Genomic DNA, 21,801 nt, shown 5'->3' with positions numbered 1-21,801 from the left:
TTTTCCAAAGCACCTGAAGACAGGATGTCTAGTTTAATGAAGAGAAGGACGAGGGGGGACATGATAGCAGTGTTCCATTATCTCAGGGGCTGCCATAAAGAAGAGGGAGCCAAGCTATTCTCCAAAGCGCCTGAAGGCAGGACAAGAAGCAACGGATGGAAACTAATCAAGGAGAGAAGCAACCTAGAACTAAGGAGAAACTTCCTGACAGTGAGAACAATTAACCAGTGGAACAACCTGCCTCCAGAAGCAGTGAATGCTCTAACACTGGAAGTTTTTAAGAAGAGACTGGACAGCCATTTGTCCGAAATGGTGTAGGGTTTCCTGCCTGAAGCAGGGGTTGGACTAGATGACCTCCTAGATCCCTTCCAACTTTACTACTATTACTATTACTAACCCTAAATGTCTCCGAATGCTCCATATATACTACTGGCGTGAGAGGGATCTGATTGTTATTTCAAAAGACCCAGAGGCTCTGCATCTGTATTCTGATTGACTTTACTAGAGCAAATTGACTGGGTTTTGGCTATAAAAGAATTCTGGAGGATATCAGCCTGGGGAAAATTTTCCAAAGGAAAATTCTGAAAGCCCAAAAAGATCATTTTTCAGAATATTTGCCAAGTTCTGAGGTCATTTAACAAAGTAAAGGGGATTCAGGCCAGGAACATTTTTAGCAAATGATAGTGAGTAGTTCCCAAAGATTTTAAGGATGTTTTCTGAAGATTACAATATGTTACATCAACATTTGGTTTTGTGCTTTACTTCAAATGATGTCCCTTGCCAACATAAATTCTGTTTCAAGAAGCCTCTTAAATAGAATTTATCCTGATCTGAACTAAATGCCAACTGGAGTTTGCTGGAAACTCACAGAAAACTTATGATAAGCTGAAACTGTTTTATTGAAAAATGGAGTTATATGCTGAATAGCGATTATGCTTTAATTAAATGTAAAACAAAATTGTTCTAGGGAAATATGTTTATATCCCTGTGAAATGAACTTTCCAAAAAGAAGTAGTACATATGTGAATTCTGGCATAGGCTGGTCATATTTACAGATTCACACAATAAAGCTACGTCTTAGTCAAAGTAATAAGAAAGGGATCGTGATAAGAAAATGGCAAAATATAGCACTGTCTCTGCATATACATTTCCAATATTCTGTCATTCTCCATTGCAGGCAAGAAACAAAAGCAGATAAGTCTTTCCACTCAGGAAAAGATTTGATTCTTAATTAATCTAGCAAAGCAAGGACTGAAGCTGGTTCATGTCAAGCATCCAAAGTGGCAAATATAGGCTTTTAATTTCACCAATCAAAGCAAATGATTGCTTTTTATTTCTTTGGAACTGTACTGAAATGTGGGTAACATTTTTATTGCATAAAAGCATTAGAAAAAACAAGTATATACATTGTTGTTGTTGTTGTTAATTGTGAAATCATGTCCGACCCATCGCGACCCCATGGACAACGTTCCTCCAGGCCTTCCTGTCCTCTACCATCTTCTGGAGTCCATTTAAGCTCACGCCTACTGCTTCAGTGACTCCATCCAGCCACCTCATTCTCTGTCATCCCCTTCTTCTATTGCCCTCCATTTTCCCCAGCATTAGGCCCTTCTCCAGTGAGTCCTTCCTTCTCATTAGGTGGCCAACATATTTGAGTTTCAACTTCAGGATCTGGCCTTCTAAAGAGCAGTCAGGGTTGATCTCCTCTAGGACTGACCGGTTGGATCGCCTTGCAGTCCAAGGGACTCACATGAGTCTTCTCCAGCACCATAGTTCAAAGGAGTATATACATTACATAAACTTATTACCAATGATTCTTTATTAAAGAAAAGCACATACATTAAAAAGCTAACAAAACATGCCTATTTACTCTCCCCCTTCCCATTTATCTCTTGAAAATATTCAAATTCAAAAGATACGATCAAGTCCTTTTCTTTGTTTTTACAAACAAACAGTTGACACTTAACAAATGTAAGTAATTCACTGCTGCAAATCAGGTGTTTCTCCAATGTCACAAACAGCCACTCCTAAGTACAAAATATCCACCATTCTTGATGGCTTGGTAGAGTCATAATGCTTGTGTATATTGACAGGATGAATATCTTAATAACAATTCTTATCGTAGGGCGAAAATACTGAATTGCTGACAGAGAAGAAAAATCATTTCCAGCTATTATTAGACAACTGGATGATGCAATGAGATGAATCTGAAAAGTAACATACTGAAGGTAATAGCGTTTGATAGATTTAAGTCAAGAGTTAAAAATGGAGTAAAAAAATTGTACATTATTCACAAATGAAAAAATGGATGAGGTGATCCGATGGCCTGACTGAACTGTATATCTCCAGCCCAAATGATGTAGCTGTTTATGTGGCAGGATTGGATATGTCTAGTTTAATGAAGAGAAGGACTTGGGGTGACAGGATAGCAGTGTTCCAATAATTGAGTGGTTGCCACAAAGAAGAGGGAGTCAACCTATTCTTCAAAGATTTGAAGGCAGGAAAAGAAGCAACGGATGGAAACTAACCAAGGAGAGAAGCAACGTAGAACTAAGGAGGAATTTCCTGATACTTAGAACAATTAACCAGTGGAACAACCTGCCTCCGGAAGCGGTGAATGCTCCAACACTGGAAGTTTTTAAGAAGAGATTGGACAGCCATTTGTCTGAAATGGTATAGGGCAGTGATGGCGAACTTTTTAGAGACTGAGTGCCCAAACTGCAACCCAAAACCCACTTTGCATCGTCAAGTGCCGGGTGGGCGTGGCCAATGGGTGGGCGTGGCCCATTGGGTGGGCATGGCTACCGTGGTAATGGCAGACTGGGTGGGACTAAAAAGTTCAATCAATCAATTCCAACTTTGCAAGATCTTTTTTTTTTTCTTGCGAGAAGTTGAAATTGATTGATTGACTGAACCTTTTTTTTTTTTTTTGCACACGGCGGCGGAGGCCTAAAGCGAAAAGGTTTTATAAAACCCAGCTGAAGGCCTAGGACTGAGGCGACAGCACGCATGCCCACAGAGAAGGCTCTGAATGCCGCCTCTGGCACCCGTGCCATAGGTTCGCCACCACTGGTACAAGGTTTCCTGCTTAAGCAGGGGGTCAGACTAGATGACCGCAAAGGTACCTTCTAACTCTGTTATTCTGCTATATTGAATATATAGCTGTATACAGCTTATATATCCATTCTGTCGTCTGCTGCTGAAGTCTCATTTCAGTGCCCGGAAGCTTGTAAAACTAAATTTTCAACTTAGGAAATGTTAGCTTCCAAAGCATCTAACAATGTGGATATTCAAAGACAGCCCTGGCATCTTGACTTGAACAAGCATCCATTCTCAGGTAAACAAAACTTCAAAATGTTTTAAAACTAAGTGGGCCCAAATGAAAGTTGTGGGAGGCCAATTTACTCAAAAGCACAATTTTGGCAGCCATTTTTAAAGCTCTAATATCAGTTTTTCATTACTAAAAGGATCAGAGTTCTCTTCATAACCTAATATATATCATAGCAGCGGTTGGCACTACTGGGTCAACATTGCCTGGGATGCAAAGGGTTAATGCTAGTTAATACTTGGATCCAAAGAATGTCAGGCTGTTGGCTAGACCAGGAAGGTCATAAAGCATCCCACTGGGCAATATTTGTCAGGAATGTGGGTGAAGATTGTCACATAAATTTGTAAATTACTTTCGTGCAGTCATTAACCAGCACAAGAAAGTTGATATTCAAATATCTAAAGCTAAATTGACAATGTCAGGATAGTTATAAAGACATAACACTTCCATCTTCTCTGTGGCTTGCTGAATTTGACAGGCTGTTCATTAGTTCAACCTGTCTCTGAAAATACCCATGCCCCTTTCTTTTCCCTCTTTCTGGTTAACGTAACCATTCCCAAGGCATGCTGTGGCTTTGTAGTTTCAACGGACTCTGGATGAATTTCCAGTAAAGATTTAATGGCCACAGTTGGGAATTTTGCTCACCCTGTGACCAGATTTGATTTTATGACCACTTTTACAACAACTGCAAAGCAAACCATGTGGCTGGTTAAGCAAACCACATGGTTGTTAAGCAAATCCATTCTCCTGAATAGGTCTTTTTTTTGCCAGAAATCCAGGAAAAACAGCCGCAAATTACAGTTGTGTGATTTACAGGACCCGTCAACTGATCATAAACAATATCCAAGTGCCCTAAAGGGCTTCAAGCAAGCATGAGGTGTGTGTGTGTCTCAGTCTGAAGTTTGAGGATGGGTCATAACTTTGAACAGTCATTAAGCATCTGGCTATGAAGTGAAGGACCTTGGAAGTCATCTAGTCCAACCCCCTGCTCAGGCAGGAAACCCTGGCCTATACCATTTCAGACAAATGGCTGTCCAGTCTCTTCTTAAAAACTTCCAGTGTTGGAGCATTCACCACTTCTGGAGGCAGGTTGTTCCACTGGTTAATTGTTTTAATTGTCAGGAAGTTTCTCCTTAGTTCTCTAGGTTGCTTCTCTCCTTGATTAGTTTCCATTGGTTGCTTCTTGTCCTGCCTTCCGGTGCTCTGGAAAATAGCTTGATTCCCTCTTCTTTATGGCAGCCCCTGAGATATTGGAACACTGCTATCATGTCACCCCTCGTCCTTCTCTTCATTAAACTAGACCAGGGTTAGGCAACCTTGGCTCTTTTATGACTCGTGGACTGCAACTCCCAGAATTCCTGAGCCAGCCATGCTGAGGGGAAAGGGAGAAGTTTCCAAGCTGAGCCATGCCGGCTCAGGAATTCTGGGAGTTGAAGTCCACGAATCATAAAAGAGCCAATTGCCTACCCCTGAACTAGACATACCCAATTCCAGCAACCATTCCTTATATGTTTTAGCCTCTAGTCCCCTAATGTATATGTATACATCCAAATTAAACTGTGATATTTCTTTGTGCCATATATGTGTATGTGGGTATATGCATAATGGTATTTTTTTTTTTTGAGAGCTGAGAGCAACTTAATTTCATTTTAATGTAGGCTAATTAGTGTACATTAAAAGTGACAATAAAGTTTCTATTCTATTCTATTCTATTCTATTCTATTCTATTCTATTCTATTCTATTCTATTCTATTCTATTCTTTCTCCTCAGCTTTATCAAGGTAGAGTTTTCATTCTTAATTATGGTGTGGACACATTCTGATAAGTTTAACTGACCATTACGAAATCAGTGGTATAGTCAAACAACTTCTAGGGAGTGGAATGAGCCCACCTCCCCCTGGCTATGTTAGGATGCTGTGGGTGCATCCTCTCTACTGTTGTCCCTGCATGCCCACTATACTTTCGGCAGCTGGAGTATTCAGTTCTTTCAAGCACATGGGAGTACGTACGGGGTGCTGCAGCAGGAGGGAGACTGTCGTGATTCCATGCCAGCCTGTGTTCCCAACAGCTGAGTCTGGGGAATCTGAGGAGGAGGTGGAGGAGGCATTTGAAGGGCCATCAGGGTCAGATGGAGGTTCTGATGAATTACAAGACTCACGGTTTGATGAAGAGCCTGGGCTCTCCAGTCGTGTTCCTGATGAAGCTCAGCTGTGTGGGGAGAATGAGTCAGACTTGGAGGACTCACACTTGATGGACATGCTGATTGATGCTCGTAGACGCCGGCAATTAGCGAGAGCCGATCAGCAGCAGTCAATACGACAACTCCAGGGGAAGAGGAGAAGGCACTGAGAGGCAACGCCTTGGGACTGCTGTATAAAAAGGGAAGGTGCGGGCAGTGCTGGTTGCTGAAGGCAACCGTTGCAAAGTACTTCATGGGATCATGTTCTGTTAGTATTGCCGGTGACTACTTTTCTGTTTGCATCGTGTTTTGTGTGGACAATTTCCTCCATTTGGATTGTTTTTTGCTGCTTTTGTTTCTGGACCATTTGGCAGGTTGGTTACCCATATTAAAAGGGTTTTGTTTTGTTTTGAGTCTCCAGCCTATTTTCTCAACAGGGGTTTGGTCCTTGTGCCTTTAACAAGGACGGCCACAGGCTGGGATAGAACAGAGACTCCCACCATAATGCATAACCTGGCAAGGGAGACCCAACAAGCTAACAGATATTTCTACTCCTAATGGGCTACACAAGCTCCTGTCAGCTGAAGGCATGGGAGAAGTTGTGTAGCATAGCAGGAAGGGGATTTTCCCTGGCATCACGCAATGTGGAGGGTTCTGTGATCAGCCCAGATGTATCAGATAAGCACCCAAAATCTCAAGAAGGTCATAGCCCGGGGTAGGCCACCTTGGCTGTTTTATGATTCGTGGACTTCAACTCCCAGAATTCCTGAGCCAGCCATGTTGAGGGGAAAGGGAGAGGTTTCCAAGTTGAGCTATGCTAGCTCAGGAATTCTGGGAGTTGAAGTCCATGAGTCATAAAGCGGCCTAGGCCTAGGCCAGAGGTAGGCAACCTGGGCTCTTTTATGACTCGTGGACTTCAACTCCCAGAATTCCTGAGCCAGCCATGTTGAGGGGAAAGGGAGAGATTCCAAGTTGAGCTATGCTGTCTCAGGAATTCTGGGAGTTGAAGTCCACGAGTCATAAAAGAGCCAAGGTTGCCTACCCTTGTCATAGCCCATTACCTGGCACAGCGGACAAAAGGCATGGAAGGTTTTAATATTAAAGACAAAAGAACCAAAGAGTGAAAATATTGGGTGGTATCGTTTTCACAAATTTTAAAAACTTCAGCCTGATACAGCAAGCAATGATCTGCTTCCCACAGGCACCATCACCTTGTGTTTAATGGTATTTAAATTCCCATAAGCTCACAAAACAAAACATGCAAATCCATATTCTAAAAAAACAGTCAACACTAAGAAAACACTAAAAGGTTTTTTTTTTTTTTTTTGAAGTAATTTAAGCTTATTCCCCTACTTTATTCTAACCCCTCAAGCTACTTCGATAAGAGACTCGACTTTAGCTGTATTTTTTGGCACGCTCAGAAGACGAGTGATTATGATGTGGTTTCAAATGTCAAAAACAAAAGAGTTATATAAGACAACCAGAGAAATGTTTTTAGTCTTTCTCCCTGAGAGATTTGTAGAAGCATTTTTATTTGGCTGAGCTGTGCAAATGATTTCCTAAAGGTATTACTTTGTGAATAGATTTTACTGGTCTACCTGCCTCCAATAAGGCAGTCCTTGGCTTACGACCATTTGTTGGCCACTGCAAGAAAGGGTGTAAGATTGGGGGGGGAACTCGTTTAAAGCCCACATTGCTTAGCAACAAAAAAGTTCAGGTCAGATACAGGACGACCTGTACCTGTGATACAAATAATAAGAAACTTTATCGTCAGGATCAGTAGAAGGCTGATGAGTAGACAAAATACCTTGGATTAAACAATGCAATAGATGGGGAAGAAATGGGGGTAGTGACAGATTTTATCTTCCTGGGTTCCAAGATTATCACAGATGGGGACTGCAGTCAAGAAATTAAAAGACGCTTGCTCCTGGGGAGGAAAGCTATGGCAACTCTAGACAACATACTAAAAAGCAGAGACATCACCCTGCCAAGAAAAGAACGTTCCCAGTTGCAATGTATGGCTGTGAACGTTGGACCATAAGAAAGGCTGAGTGCCAAAGAATTGAAGCCTTTGAACTATGGTGCTGGAGAAGACTCCTGCGAGTCTCCTGGACTGCAAGGCGATCAAACCGGTCAGTCCTAGAGGAGATCAACCCTGACTGCTCTTTAGAAGGCCAGATCTTGAAGTTGAAACTCAAGTACTTTGGCCACCTAATGAGAAGGAAGGACTCACTGGAGAAGAGCCTAATGCTGGGAAAAATGGAGGGCAATAGAAGAATGGGACGACAGAGAAGGAGGTGGCTGGATGGAGTCACTGAAGCAGTAGGTGTGAGCTTAAATGGACTCCAGAAGATGGTAGAGGACAGGAAGGCCTGGTGGAACTTTTGTCCATGGGGTTGCAATGGGTCGGACACGATTTTGCAACTAATAATAACAAGCAAATGTTGGTACTTTTAAGTACAGCTCAGTTACAGATCAAAGAAAAATACATATTTTGTTTATGCGGAATTAAGTTTGAGATGGCAAGTTAATCTGAGACACATATGGAGCACAGCATAAGTTCCTCCAATTTTAAATATTTTCCTAGCCATATAACTAGATCCGAGTGGCAAATTTATTTTTGGTATACACATGTTTTTCTATAGAGAAGGTTTTTTACGGGTTAACAAGTTCTTCAACTAGAAGTACCATACTTTCCGGCGTATAAGACGACTTTCGCAAGCGGTAAAATCGGCGCCGAAGTCGGGGGTCGTCTTATACGCTGAGTTGTCTTATATGCCAGAAATTACGGTAGTTTCCGGCATATAAGATGACTTTCTAGGCATGTGACTCGGCGCCGAAGATGGGGATCGTCTTATACTCCGGGTCGCCTTATACGCCGGAATATATGGTACATAAAATTATTTTTTTTCCCAAAAAAGAGATTTTCAAGAAAGTCACAAGTATTTTTCAACATTAAACAACTTACAAATGTTGCCTGTTTTATAAATTGTAAAACAAGCTTACAAAAATTAAAATCAACACAATACAGGTAGTCTTCGACTTACAACAGTTCATTTAGTGAGCTTTCAAAGTTACAAAGGCACTGAAAAATGTGACTTATTACCGTTTTTCACAGTTACGACCTTTGTAGCATCCTCATGATCACACAATCAAATTTCGGACACTTGGCCTCTGGTTCATATTTATCAGATTCACTTAACAACCAAGTTACTAATGCTAACATTGGATGTTCTTGCTTTGACAACATATGGAGATGCAGCCATTTTCCTTCTTATGTTTTACTCTTAAAAGTTAGAATTAGATGATACTGGGGGGGGGGAGGAGAAATGTGTATGGGAGTTAGTTAGACATAACAATATTGTAGTGGTTGTGAGAATCAAGGTTTTTTAAAATAAGAGATAATAAGAAATGGTGGGTTGGAGAACTGGAGGGAAAGCCTGCATTTCAAACTAATTGGAGAATGTGATTTATGACTGTTAGCCAGAGGAGGGAATTGAGCTTGATACTATGTGTTCAGGGGAGGGGAATTTAGATTTTGGCTTCACCTATGTACGTGCCGATGCTATGCTGCTCGAATAAATATTCTTTAAGGAAAACAATGCCTCGGAGTTCTTTGAAGAGTTACATCTGACAGAATCATAACAACTAATTTATCAACTGCAGTGATTCACTTAACAACTGTGGCAAGAAATGTCATTAAATGGGGCAAAAATTGCTTAACAAATATCTCAATTTTGGGCTCCATTGTGTTGGTAAGTTGAGGACTATCTGTAAAATGTCACCACTTCTTTGCCATTCATTCTAATTTCAATGACACTGATCAGAAATTGTAAGGAAGCTTTGAAAATGTTTGCTGCGTTATCCAGCATATTTGAAATGACACTGCCTAAGATATTTTATGAGCGAAAGGATTAGGCTACGTTGATCTTACACAAGAAAGATCAGTTGAACTGATCAATTTTGACAAGGATACAGTTCTCCTTAGAGATAAAGCTAATCTTAAAATCTTTTGCAAACAAGCAAAAAAGTGTTATTTTTCAGAAGAGAATACAGGCTGTGCAATCTTGTACAAGTTTTGCGTAACTGGTTGACACAAATTTACAGTTATGCTTTAGTAGGGATTTCAATGATTAATAGGTATAACTGCTTCACAGTTTAAAAAAATCATTTACTTTAAGAAAAGATGCAGGATCACTTATTGATTTCTCTCTAAAATCGATGATACAGTAATCAACGTTTTATTGATAATTTTAAGAAAAATGTCACTAGATGCTTACTGAGAAACAAAAGGGGGTTGCATGACTTGATCTTAAAATATCTAATGGTCTCAATTTCTTCTTTAGGGCTATCACTTTTTCTTTTTTAATACAAATGAATTTAGTGACTAAGACATATGCTTCCAGGGATCTTGAGTTTGCAGACAGCGGGTTTTCAACTGAAAACATCTGGGTATATCCCAAGGCTATATAACATTCCTGGAGAGCTTCCAGACTCCAATGCTAACAACAGCTTGTATGTTTGAGAGAGTGCATGTGTGTTGGGAAGCAGTGTTACTTTATTCAGTGGAAGATAAAAATGGATTCCTGAAGCAAGAGCCTGTTTTTTTTTAAGTTATACTAATGCACTCTGATTTATTTCTCTAGAGAATGTGTTTTAAATAAAAACCAGAGGAGGATATTGCACATTTATGAAATTCACACAATTTCCCTTAAGTATTGAATATTCTTGTCCCAAAGATGTTTTTTCAAGAGGCAATTGGACTTTCTTGTTTTTCTTTGAAGACCCTTCACTTCTCATCCAAGAAGCTCCCTCAGCTCTGCCTGAATGGTGAGGAATGGAAGGATTTATACTCCTTGCAGACAGCTTGGTCATTTGCATTCTTTTGGAGAGTCGTTGAAGCCACTTGGGGGTTTGTCCACATCCTTTTGCATCACTCAGGTGACCCTGAGAACACAGACAAATTCCCAGGTGGCCTCAACTCTCTAAAAGAAGGCAAATGACCAGCGGTCTGCAAGGAGTAGAAATCCTTCCATTCCCCACCATCCAGTCAGAGCTGAAGAAGCTTCTTGGATGAGAGGCGAAACATCTTCAAAGAAAAAACAAGAAAGTCCAGTTGCCCCGTGAAAAAGCACCTTTGGGACAACCGTGACCTGGATGACTGAGAATCTCCTTAGATATTGAATATTCCTGGTAGGCAAGCCAATGCTTGTGCTTTATATCCTTACTCTCTTTTTGTCCCAATAAGGAATCATTCCCTGATTAGTGAAACAAACTAGGAAATTAGTGTGTCAATAACCAAATGTACAAGTATAGTATAGGAGGTACCTTCCTCAATAGTAGTAACTGTGAGAGAGAACTCGGAGTCCTAGTGGACAATCACTTAAATATGAGCCAGCAGTGTGCTGCAGCTGCCAAAAAAGCCAACACAGTGCTGGGCTGCATTAACAGAGGGATAGAATCAAGATCACGTGAAGTATTAATACCACTCGTCAATGCCTTGGTAAGGCCACACTTGGAATACTGCATCCAGTTTTGATCACCACGATGTAAAAAAAGATGTTGAGACTCTAGAAAAAGTCCAAAGAAGAGCAACAAAGATGATTAGGGGACTGGAGGCTAAAGCATATAAGGAACGGTTGCTGGAACTGAGGATGTCTAGTTTAATGAAGAGAAGGACGAGGAGTAGAGCCAAGGTTGCCTACCCCTGGACTAGACATTTCTATAACAACAAACCTATCTAATCAGCAAAACCCAAAGTCAGTGTCATGTTTTTCCACCTCAAGCACAAAGTCCAAAAGCAGTTTCCATATGGTGGTGGTAAATGTCTTTAGTTCACTGCTTGAAAATGTCACTTGGCTTGCTGTATTTTCATATCTAAAATTTCTTATTGTCTACAGCAGGGGTAGGTAACCTTGGCTCTTTTATGACTCGTGGGCTTCCTGAGCCAGCATGGCTCAGCTTGGAAACCTCTCCCTTTCCCCTCAGCATGGCTGGCTCAGGAATTCTGGGAGTTGAAGTCCACGAGTCATAAAAGAGCCAAGGTTGCCTACCCCTGCTCTAGGTGCTCCTCTCCATTTCTTGGCCAACGGAGCTAACGTTGTCCAAAGACTATTTCCATGGTCATATGATCAGCATGGCTATGCACCAAAGGCGCACAGAAGGCTGTGACCTTCCCGCTGAAGTGGTACCTCTTAATCTACTTGCATTTGAATGCTTTCGAACTGGTAGGTGAGCAGGATCTGGGGGCAAGGAACCGGAACTCCCCCGTTGCGCGGAGCATGGATCGCGAACCTGGGCTATCAACTCTCAAGCTGACAAGCTCAGTGTCTTTAACCGTTGAGCCATTGTGCCCACTCAATTTTGCTACCATCCTATTATTTCATAGCTACTTAATTAGTAGCTTCCAACACTGCATTGGCTGGTTATTGAGTTCAGGGTTATAAACAGTACTTAATTAGTAGCTTCCAACACTGCATTGGCTGGTTATTGAGTTCAGGGTTATAAACAGTTCTGTCTAAAGAAGAAAGGCATTTTAAAATAGTTTTTCAAACAAACCCAGTCTGCTTGTACCTAATTTCTCCTTGAAGAACATTTCAGCAGTAATTCTAGCTACAATTAGAAATATGACAATATTCCTGCCTTATTTGTTACCGTGTCTGATTGCCCTAAAAGTTCAATATCTTTCAAATCCCAATTATCCCAGCCAGTCTGAACAGACACTTGTTCTCACAAATTCATATCATCCTCATCTCATCTAATATTTGCATTTGGCTGAGCTTGCTCTTAATGCAACCCTTCCCTTTGAATAAAGAAAAGCAAAAAGCATCACAGAGAGCATGGTTTCAGAACTCAGTGCACCTATGAACTACCGTTATGCATCAGACAACTGGAGCATCTAACTCAGTGGTTCTCAACCTTTTTAATGCCGCGACCCCCAACCGGTCGTAAGTCGAGGACTACTCAACTGGTGCAGCACCGTTTGCAGAATGGGACTTTTGGCGGGCTCAGCAGGGCAGAGACAGCTTGGACAATTCCTATTGGCTTTTGAAAGCCAATAGAATTAGACTCTATTCAAGAGAGTCTATTCTATTGGCTTTCAAAAGCCAATAGAATAAAAGGGAGTAGCACAGCTAAGGAAAAGGGGGAAAAAATGGCGGACTGCGTTGTTTGGTGACCCCCGTGAAATGGTCGTTCGACCCCAAATGGCGTCCCGACCCACAGATTGAGAACCACTGATCTAACTAAACACTGTTTACTGTTTATGCAAGCGTGCCACTGCTAGTACAGTTCCAGATTCCAGCTATAGGATTCTTCCCAGCCTATTTAGACAGAACTATGGAACCTTATGTGCCGGAGTGGTAAACTGCTTACATTTTACAAAAATAAGCAAAGAGTTAAAACTCCTCCTTATGGGGAGGTAAGGTGGAAAGTTAACAGAACGAGAGAGAAATATCAAGAGCTAACATGAATTAGTCTATTTTTGGATTGTTTGTTTGTAGCATTTTAAGAACTGTTTCCCATAGCAATGTTCAAATTATTACATGATCAATCCCATGCATGATCCACGAGAAACAAGAAATCTCTAGCAAACAGATACATAATGTAGAGTCAGAATCCCAACGCGGATGCATGCATTTGAGGTTTCAATTAGCAAGGGAATCTGCATATAAAACTTATTTCTCATGCTACAATAAAAGAGTTTTGAATCGGGATTAACTTCGGATATCCCCATAATCCTCCCTTTTCCTCCACTGCCAACCCCACTCCACATTTCAAACAGATTCATTCTTACGTTGGTTGTGCCAAGCAGCCAGGAGCTATAATATTGCAACTCTTCTCATTAGTGTGCAGGCTTGTGAGCTCCACCATGTTGACCATCACATCACTTGTATGACCTGGTAACTTGGGAAGTATAGAGAGAATCTTTTCTGCTAAGTTGTCACCATGATGCCCAACAGCTCCTGGGGAAAAAAACAAAACAAAAATCACCCCAAAAATCACGTATCTCTCTCGTGCAGTGGAATATTTCCTAAATAATAATCTGATCTCAACGGATTACAAAGGAAATCATTTTACAAATGGTTTTTAAAAACAATTCCGCTGTAACCGTAAATAAAATACGAAAAAATAAAACAATAAATCTCAGAGGAAAGAATAAAAGAAGCAGAGCTTCTCTTTGTTCCATCTTATATCCCAGGAAAACTGACATGGGATTATTTTAGTTTTTTTTTTTCCCAAGCTTTCTACTTTTCAGGCCCGAATTGCTATTTCTCCATCTTCCCCCATCCCAAGGCCAGATTTACTTTCAGAATATCGGAGCTGGATGGCCTGGAGAGACCCTAGAAATGGGATCTTCTTCTGTCTGTTTCATTTATTGATGAATTTAATTGATTTATTTATGAATTAGACCAGGGGTAGGCAACCTTGGCTCTTTTATGACTCGTGGACTTCCACTCCCAGAATTCCTGAGCCAGCCATGCTGAGGGAAAAGGGAGAGGTTTCCAAGCTGAGCCATTCTGGCTCAAGAATTCTGGGAATTGAAGTCCACGAGTCATAAAAGAGCCAAGGTTGCCTATCCCGGAATTAAGACAGTGGATATTGATATTTGACCATTTTAACAGTTTTGTGAAGGGGTTCTTTGTACCTGATATTAACTGCATATGCCATCTAGAGTCTAGCCGGTATCAAATAAATGTTTAGATCCAAATATAAGTTGATATAGGCCCATTGTTGTCATGACAGTCATGAAATCCCAACCTGCTCCAAACAGAATTAAAATCTGTATAGAGTTTTCAGCAGCAGAGTTGGTGAAATATGGTACTAAGTGTATGTTTTCCTTGGTATGGTCCTGAAGAGATTAAGTATTTTCAACGTTCTTCTCCTCTTTTAACCTTCATGACTAGCATACCTAAAGTCATGAGTAGCATACCTAAGGGAACATTTCTCTGTTCTTCTCTCACATTTTAAGTGCTGCCAAAAAAACAACTGCTGGAAGCAATTAGTTCATGCCATTAGAAAGGGAAAGGAAAAAACAACACACAAAGGACAAAAACGCAAATGCAAAATCCTATATAAGAAACAAGCAAAAGATGATGATCATCTGCCAAACAAGATTGATTGAATCGGGACTTTCAAACCACTTGAGCAACAACAGTTATTAAAACTTACTTCCTCAGTACAGCATAAAAAGGAACACAAACAAGATCATCGCCCTCTGATCTCACTGTATCCAGAATAAATATATTTTCTGAGAAGGAGGATCAAACTTTATGAGGGAAATTACATTTGACACAGTAGCTCGACAATGCTTATCAAAATTATAGGCAGTAACCTCCATTTTTAAGATGCAACTATGCTACAGGCCCCTCATCTAGACAAACAGTGTTTTATCACTGGAACAGGCTGGATTTAGGAAAGATAAATCTACTGAAGGTCAAGAAAATATTTTATATCACTTGAGAAAGAAATCCACCCAAGGCTTTAAAATTCCATTTCATGTAACTTTTGATTTAGTCTCCAGAGACAATCTATGAAAAAGAGAAATTGGCAGCACTTACATATGTTGTATATAGTATGTTTAGGTGTGTGTCATGTATGTGTTTCACTTTGAGAGCGGGCAATTTAATTTCATTTTTGATGTGTGCCTTTGTATTCACAGTAAAAAAATGACAATAAAGGTTATCTTTCTTATCTTATCTTATTTTATCTTACCCCTGACAAGAAATTCTTACTATAGATGTATAAATTTTATAGTAACCCTGGTATGAAATTCAGATGTGATTCCTATAGCCAACTAAGTGATCCAATTTCTGTAACATAGGAAAGATAATTCCTTGTACTATTTTGATTTAATGTCTATAAAATTACAGAGATATGACATATTAATCTTTTTTAAAGAGCTCCACTTCCCTAAGCTATCTAAGAGACATATTTTGACATTTCTGCACAAATGATTTGGTCATTCTATCATGGTCAATTATTGGTTTGAGAAGAGCATTAAAAACCGTGACCAATATTGCAAAGATCCAAAATTGCTAATGCAGTAAATTACGGTATCAAAAATTTAAAAAGTTCTGACAGAAATATCTGCTAATGCCCTACCAGAGGATTTAAATAGTATTTACTGACATGAGGGTAACTTTGACTCATCAACAATTATATTTAAAATGTATTGGACTTTCAAAAATACGTATTTGAAAAGATGAACATCAGATTTCCTTTGCTGGAAGTTTAAGAAATTAGGTTCATTGACCCATATGTTATAATCATGTGATTTTATAGAGTATCATGCAGTACAGGCAATCCTCAACTTACGACAATTGAGCCCAAAATTCCTGTTGTTAAGTGAGACAGTTGTTCAGTAAGTTATGCCATTTTACAATCTTTCTTACCACAGTGAACAACTGCAGCTGTTAATTTAGTAACATGGTTAAGTAAACCTGGTTTTCCCAGTGACTTTGCTTGTCAGAAAGTCACAAAAGGGGATCACGTGACCCTGGGACACGGCAATGGTGGATGGCTAAAAGAATTATACCGAGAAAATATTATAGTGACATTCCAGATGTTAATGGCTTTCAGAAACATACAGTAGTGGCCAAAATTGTGGAAACCTTTTGGGAAAAGTGTACAGTAGAAATGCCACCTTTTGTTAAGTTTCCACCCATTTTTCTTCTAATTTCTTTATAACTGTAGCCTTGTTCACTTAATAATACTATTTTACACCGCTTTCTGGCCGACCAGTCAACTCTTTGCACCATTCCTTTAGTTTTATTACGTTTTACAAGCTCACTAAATGAAAGAACCCCAAAAAAACCCAACCAACTTGATAGCCATCACATAACACACTGACAAATGTCCTCCTTTCAGCTCCAATACAGGACATCAATCACTGAAGCCTACTGTGATCTGATTGGCTCATTGCCAAAACAAGATGACACCTAATTGGCTCTCTAAACACTCATGCTCATTGGCTACAATCAGGTGAAAGAAAGCTACCTGAGATCAACCTGAGCAAGTTGTTTCCTTTTTCTGCTTATTTGGCTATAGCTTTTCATAGAATATGGTACAGATAATTGAACAAACTTTGTTGCATTACATTCTTGATTAAATTATCTTTCCATTGATGTATAATTTTATGGTACTACTCCAAAAAAATAAAAGTGGTGTTATTAGCCATCAAAAAATACACTTTTCCCAAAAGGTTTCCACAATTTTGCCCACTACTGTATGATCAATATTTTCTACTAATCAAAGGATGAACCAGCAAGTATGAAACAGATTTTGAAACTTTATAATATTTTGTATCAATCATATTATGAGGAACAGTTGACTAACAACAGCTCATTTAGTGACTGTTCAAAGTTACGACGGCACTGGAAAGTCACTTAAAACCTTTTTTTCACATGACTGTAGCAGCATCCCTGGGGTCACGTGATCAAAACTGGGACACTTGGCAACTGGCCTGTATTTATGGCGTTTGCAGTGTCCCGGGGTCATGTGATCCCCTTTTGCGACCTTCTGATAAGCAAAGTCAAAGGAGAAGCCATATTCACATAAAAACTGTGTTACTAACATAACTGCAGTGATTCAGTTAACTGTGGCAAGGAAAATCGTAAAATGGGGGCAAAACTTACTTAACTGTCTCACTTAGCAACATGAATTTTGGGCTCAATTGTAGTAATAAGTTGAGGACTACCTGTAATGTAAACAGAAGTTTTGTGTCATACTTTTGAATTTTTTTTCATAATCTTTTAAGTTTATTTATTTAGTGCAGGGGTAGGCCACCTTGGCTCTTTTATGACTCATGGACTTCAACTCCCAGAATTCCTGAGCCAGCATGGCTGAGCATGGAAACCTCTCCCTTTCCCCTCACCATGGCTGGCTCAGGAATTCTGGGAGTTGAAGTCCACGAGTCATAAAAGAGCCAAGGTTGCCTACCCGATTTAGTGTATGATATGGCTTTTAAGTTTTTTTTTTCTTTCAGTTTAAGTATTGCTTTGTTAATTGTATGTGGGATTTTTTTTAATTTTTATTTTTCTTTTTTCTCTTTACAAACAACAAAATACAAAGTACATTTTTTCTTTTTTCTTAACAATACTATGTCCTATATCTGCTTGCCATTTCTTTATTCTAATTTATAAATACAATTTATCTTTTTTTTAAAAAAAAAAGGTTCTGGCTCTTATTATTAATGGCAACAAATTAGTGCCGGACAAACATTTGATGATTTAGGGATAATATTCCATTCATTTGGATGGAGAAATGTTAATTTAGATTACATATAACAGAGAAGTGCTACGGTTATCGTAACTTTTTCTATATTGAGGGAAGACATTCCATTCCTTACTTCATTCAAGACTAAGGCATGGTTATTATACAATAGGCAAATAAGTTCCAACTTTTTTTTTCAGAGGGGGAGCAATCAAAATTGTTGAGCTACCAAATTTATTTAGAAAATAAACATATAGCACGCAACTTAAATCAGTAACTTCAGGTAATTATACAAGGAACCCAAAAACCAATTAAAAATAAAGCAAAGGAAATGTACAATTAAGGCAATCATGATAGAATACAAGAGATAAGACATATCACAAACCACTCATGCCCCCAAAACGTTCATATGAGACTCCACTAGCAACCTGGGTCTAATGCTTGAGGCTCATGTCCTTTTGGAAGGCCCACAGGCTCAGAGCCATCCAACTGTGTTTCCAATGGAGTCCTAAGACTGGATGCCCAGATATAGATCACTATTTTTATTATGTTTAGTACAACTTGCCTGGTTGCCCTATAACAGTGGTGCCGAACCTATGGCACGGGTGCCAGAGGCGGCACTCAGAGCCTTCTCTGTGGGCACGTGCACCGTCGCCCTAGTCGTAGGCCTTCAGCTGGGTTTTATAAAACCTTTTTGCTTTAGACCTCCGCCATGTGCAAAAAAAAAAAAAAAAGGTTCAGTCAATTTCAACTTCTCGCTGGGAAATAAAAGATCTTGCAAAGTTGGAATTCATTGATTGAACTTTTGAGTCCCACCCAGTCTGCCATTACCACCGCAGCCATGCCCACCCAATTGCCCACACCCACCCAATTGGCAATGCCCAGCCAATGGGCCACACCCACCTGACACTCAACGATGTATAAGTGGGTTTTGAGTTGCAGTTTGGGCACTCAAAAAGGTTCGCCACCACTGCCCTATAAAGAAGAGAATGTCTGTTCTTCATAGGAACGCAAATATTAAAGATGCACATTTACTTATTTTTATCCCATCTTTATATTTTTATAAATAACTCAGAAACAGCGAACATACCCGTAGTACCTCTTCAGCTGTCAGCTGTCAGCAATTCAAGAGTGTTTTCTTTAGGCCAGCTCGACAATATTTTTAAATAAACATCTGGGTTCTCACCTGTCAAATCTAATGTCCGATCCACAAAAACGATAGAAGCTTTATTGGGTGCGTTTTTTCTCCTGACTTTGGCCTGGGAAAAATTTGCCAGATCCCCTGCAATAACCTTGCTCAGCGGTCCGAGGGCAAAGCATTCCTCCCGGACACCAAGATACTCGAAGAAGGCGTTGAGATCAGACACCAGCGACCTGATGGCAAGCTGCAACTCGGAAGGCAGAGCGGAGAAGTCCACATCGCTCAGGTGAGTAATTTTTTTCTTCTCCGGCCGCGCACGATTGATCTGGGCCAGGTCCTCCTCCATCAGAGGGAAAAGCCTGGAAAAGGCAGGCGTCACGAAGAGGTGGGGCACGACCACGGGGGCCAGAAACAAAGCGGCATGGTGCACCTCCGCCGTGTAGTTCATGTTGCCCATCCACTGGCAAAGCTTCTCTTCAAACTGTTCGAAGACGACCAGGCTGGAGCTTTCGGTCTCGGGCCCGGTGGGGGGAGTGTTGTAGGCCTGCAAGTGGACCGTGTGGCTGACCCCAGTGAAAACCACACAGTACTGGAAGCCGCTGAGGCTCACAATGTCGCGAATGGTGTCCACCGTCCGGCCTTTCAGCAAGGTGCTGACCACAAAGACTGCCTTGGGTTGCTTGGGGCCCCCGGACTCGAAGCTGGAGAACTCCTTGACGTTGAGGGCGCCGGCTTGCAAGAGCTGCCCCATTCCGCCCCAGGTCCAGTGGAGGCTTTCCGCGCAAGCCGAGTCCATGAACACCACCGCCCGCTTCACCTTCGACAACACCTGCGCCCACCCTCGCTGGCAGAAAGCCGGCCCCCCAGCTGGGGGTTTAGGAGGGGCGGAGGCGGCACACATCGCGCTGTTCCCCCCAAACCCTTGGAAACCCCGCTTCAGTCCTCCAAAGGGCGGCAGTTCACACGGTCTGTCTCCGGGGATGCGATTAAGCCGGGCGAAGAAGCCCTCCGACCTCCACAGCTGGGGGAAACTTATGACTGGGGGCCACCGGGGGGGGAAGGAGCTGGCCGAGATCAACCGTGGAAAAGAGGCCGCGCTGGAATCCGGGATTCCCCTCCGTCTCGGGATATCAACCGATCCCAGCCCGGAGAAGCCACGGCATCACCTGCCACAGCGCCCACCCATGCCTCTTCGCAAGGCGGGCGCGGAAAGATGACGTCCTTTTTTAGGCGCCCGACGCTGATTGGCCGCCTAAGGGTGAGCCGAGGACGCGGACTCCGACGTCGGAAGTTTGGAGCGCAGGAGGTTAACCCTTCAATTTGCGAGGGGCTGGAAAAGATTGTAAGCTGGACGGCGCGAATGAGGTTTTAGGTCCGGGGTCTTCAAACTGGGCCCTTTTATGACTCGTGGACTTCAACTCCCAGAATTCCTCAGCCAGGCACGCGTGCCTGGCTGAGGAATTCTGGGAGTTGAAGTCCACAGGTCATAAAAGGGCCCAGTTTGAAGATCCCTGTTTTAGATGCGGGTCATGCGCAGCACATTATCCTTTCTCTCTGGTCTGTTTTGAGCCCTTTTTCCCCCCTATCCCAGGGGTAGGCAACCTTGGCTCTTTTATGACTCGTGGACTTCAACTCCTAGACTTCCTGAGCCAGCCATGCTGAGGAGAAAGGGAGAGGTTTTCATGCTGAGCCCTGGTCTCCTGTTTTCTAGCTTGGTGCCTTAATCACTAAACCAGAGGTAGGCAACCTTGGCTCTTTTATGACTCGTGGACTTCAACTCCCAGAATTCCTGAGCCACCATGGCTCAGCTTGGAAACTCCCTTTCTCCTCAGCATAGCTGGCTCAAGAATTCTGGGAGTTGAAGTCCACGAGTCATAAAAGAGCCAAGGTTGCCTACCCCTGCCCTATCCCTTTATAACCCTCTGCTTTCTTAATCTGAATTCATAGTCTGGTGGTTATCTAAAATTTAGCACAACATCGAATACCTAATTGCTTTCCTATGGTTATGATGGTCCAGCGGTGCTAACAATATCCCATGATTGCTTGTGTCTGAATATGGGATGAATGTCATCATTGTATTACAGATTCAATATAGGTAGAATTGTCATTACTCAGTATTACAAAAGAAGGAGTCCTTCATTTCTGTGAAAATGATTTTAATAGATAAAAGAATTTATTTTACTTATTTTGTTAGTTATATCCCAGCTCCAAAACACTGACTGACAAAACTGTTGAAAATATTACATAACAAAAATGACATCTGGAGATTCCAGAATTTTAAAATATTTAAAATACATTTATGAGTTTTCCCAACTCATAAATTTGCAATTGTGCAAATTAGATAACAATGTGAAAGTATACATCTTTATAGAACAGAAAATATTACAAGTAACAAATGCTGAATACTTACCATGTTAAAGAGACATGAAATTTAGACGTATTGTCTGAACTGCCTAGATGGCTGTGAGCTAAATATATGCACGTTAAAGAACAAATATGATCATCATAGCTCCAAATCTTTCAGACAAACTTCATGCTATTACAAAAGCACTTGTGATGTGTGTAGTCTGAGATTAAATGTTGCTAGCATTTCTTAGCTATTTCTAACTGAACTTCAACTCCTAAAATGTTTAGCATATGTTGAAATCTACATATCTGGTAATCGTCAAGATTGGACAGCACAACTCTAAAAAATGGCAGTTTTTGTACTTTATTAACAGTAACATTGTCTTTGGTAAAGGTAAGCTGGTTCCACATTTTATTATAAGGGAGTGCTGCAAGACTGCTAGTACAGAAATGCTTTTATTTGATCCAGGAGTCATTTCCCATTTTCCTTTTAGACAGTTTTGAGTTCTGCTATTTTACAGGGAATTTTTTTTTTTTTAAGTTAAGCAGCATGTAAATTTGAAGACCATGACAGGGAGGGAGAAGGGAACAGAA

General features: G+C 41.0%; 1 protein-coding gene across 1 annotated transcript in view; it reads right to left on the bottom strand.

Moving 5' to 3' along the window:
* The window catches only part of SCFD2 (sec1 family domain containing 2), a 160,624-nt gene extending 140,547 nt beyond the window's left edge, over window positions 1-20,077 (bottom strand). Inside the window, exons 1-2 of the mRNA XM_039362873.1 lie at window positions 18,907-20,077; window positions 13,303-13,471 (exon numbers count right to left, since the gene is read on the bottom strand). Coding sequence (XP_039218807.1) covers window positions 13,303-13,471; window positions 18,907-19,762 — 1,025 coding nt within the window. The 5' untranslated portion in view covers window positions 19,763-20,077. The remainder of the gene's footprint in view (window positions 1-13,302; window positions 13,472-18,906) is intronic.
* Between the last annotated feature and the right edge of the window lie 1,724 nt (window positions 20,078-21,801).

The sequence above is a fragment of the Crotalus tigris genome, unplaced genomic scaffold (assembly GCF_016545835.1).
Source record: "Crotalus tigris isolate CLP2741 ecotype Arizona unplaced genomic scaffold, ASM1654583v1 scf7180000019483.1746242, whole genome shotgun sequence".
Classification (NCBI taxonomy): domain Eukaryota; kingdom Metazoa; phylum Chordata; class Lepidosauria; order Squamata; family Viperidae; genus Crotalus; species Crotalus tigris.
The sequence above is the reverse complement of the archived record's forward strand: the minus strand, read 5'-3'. Positions and strand labels throughout refer to the sequence as shown.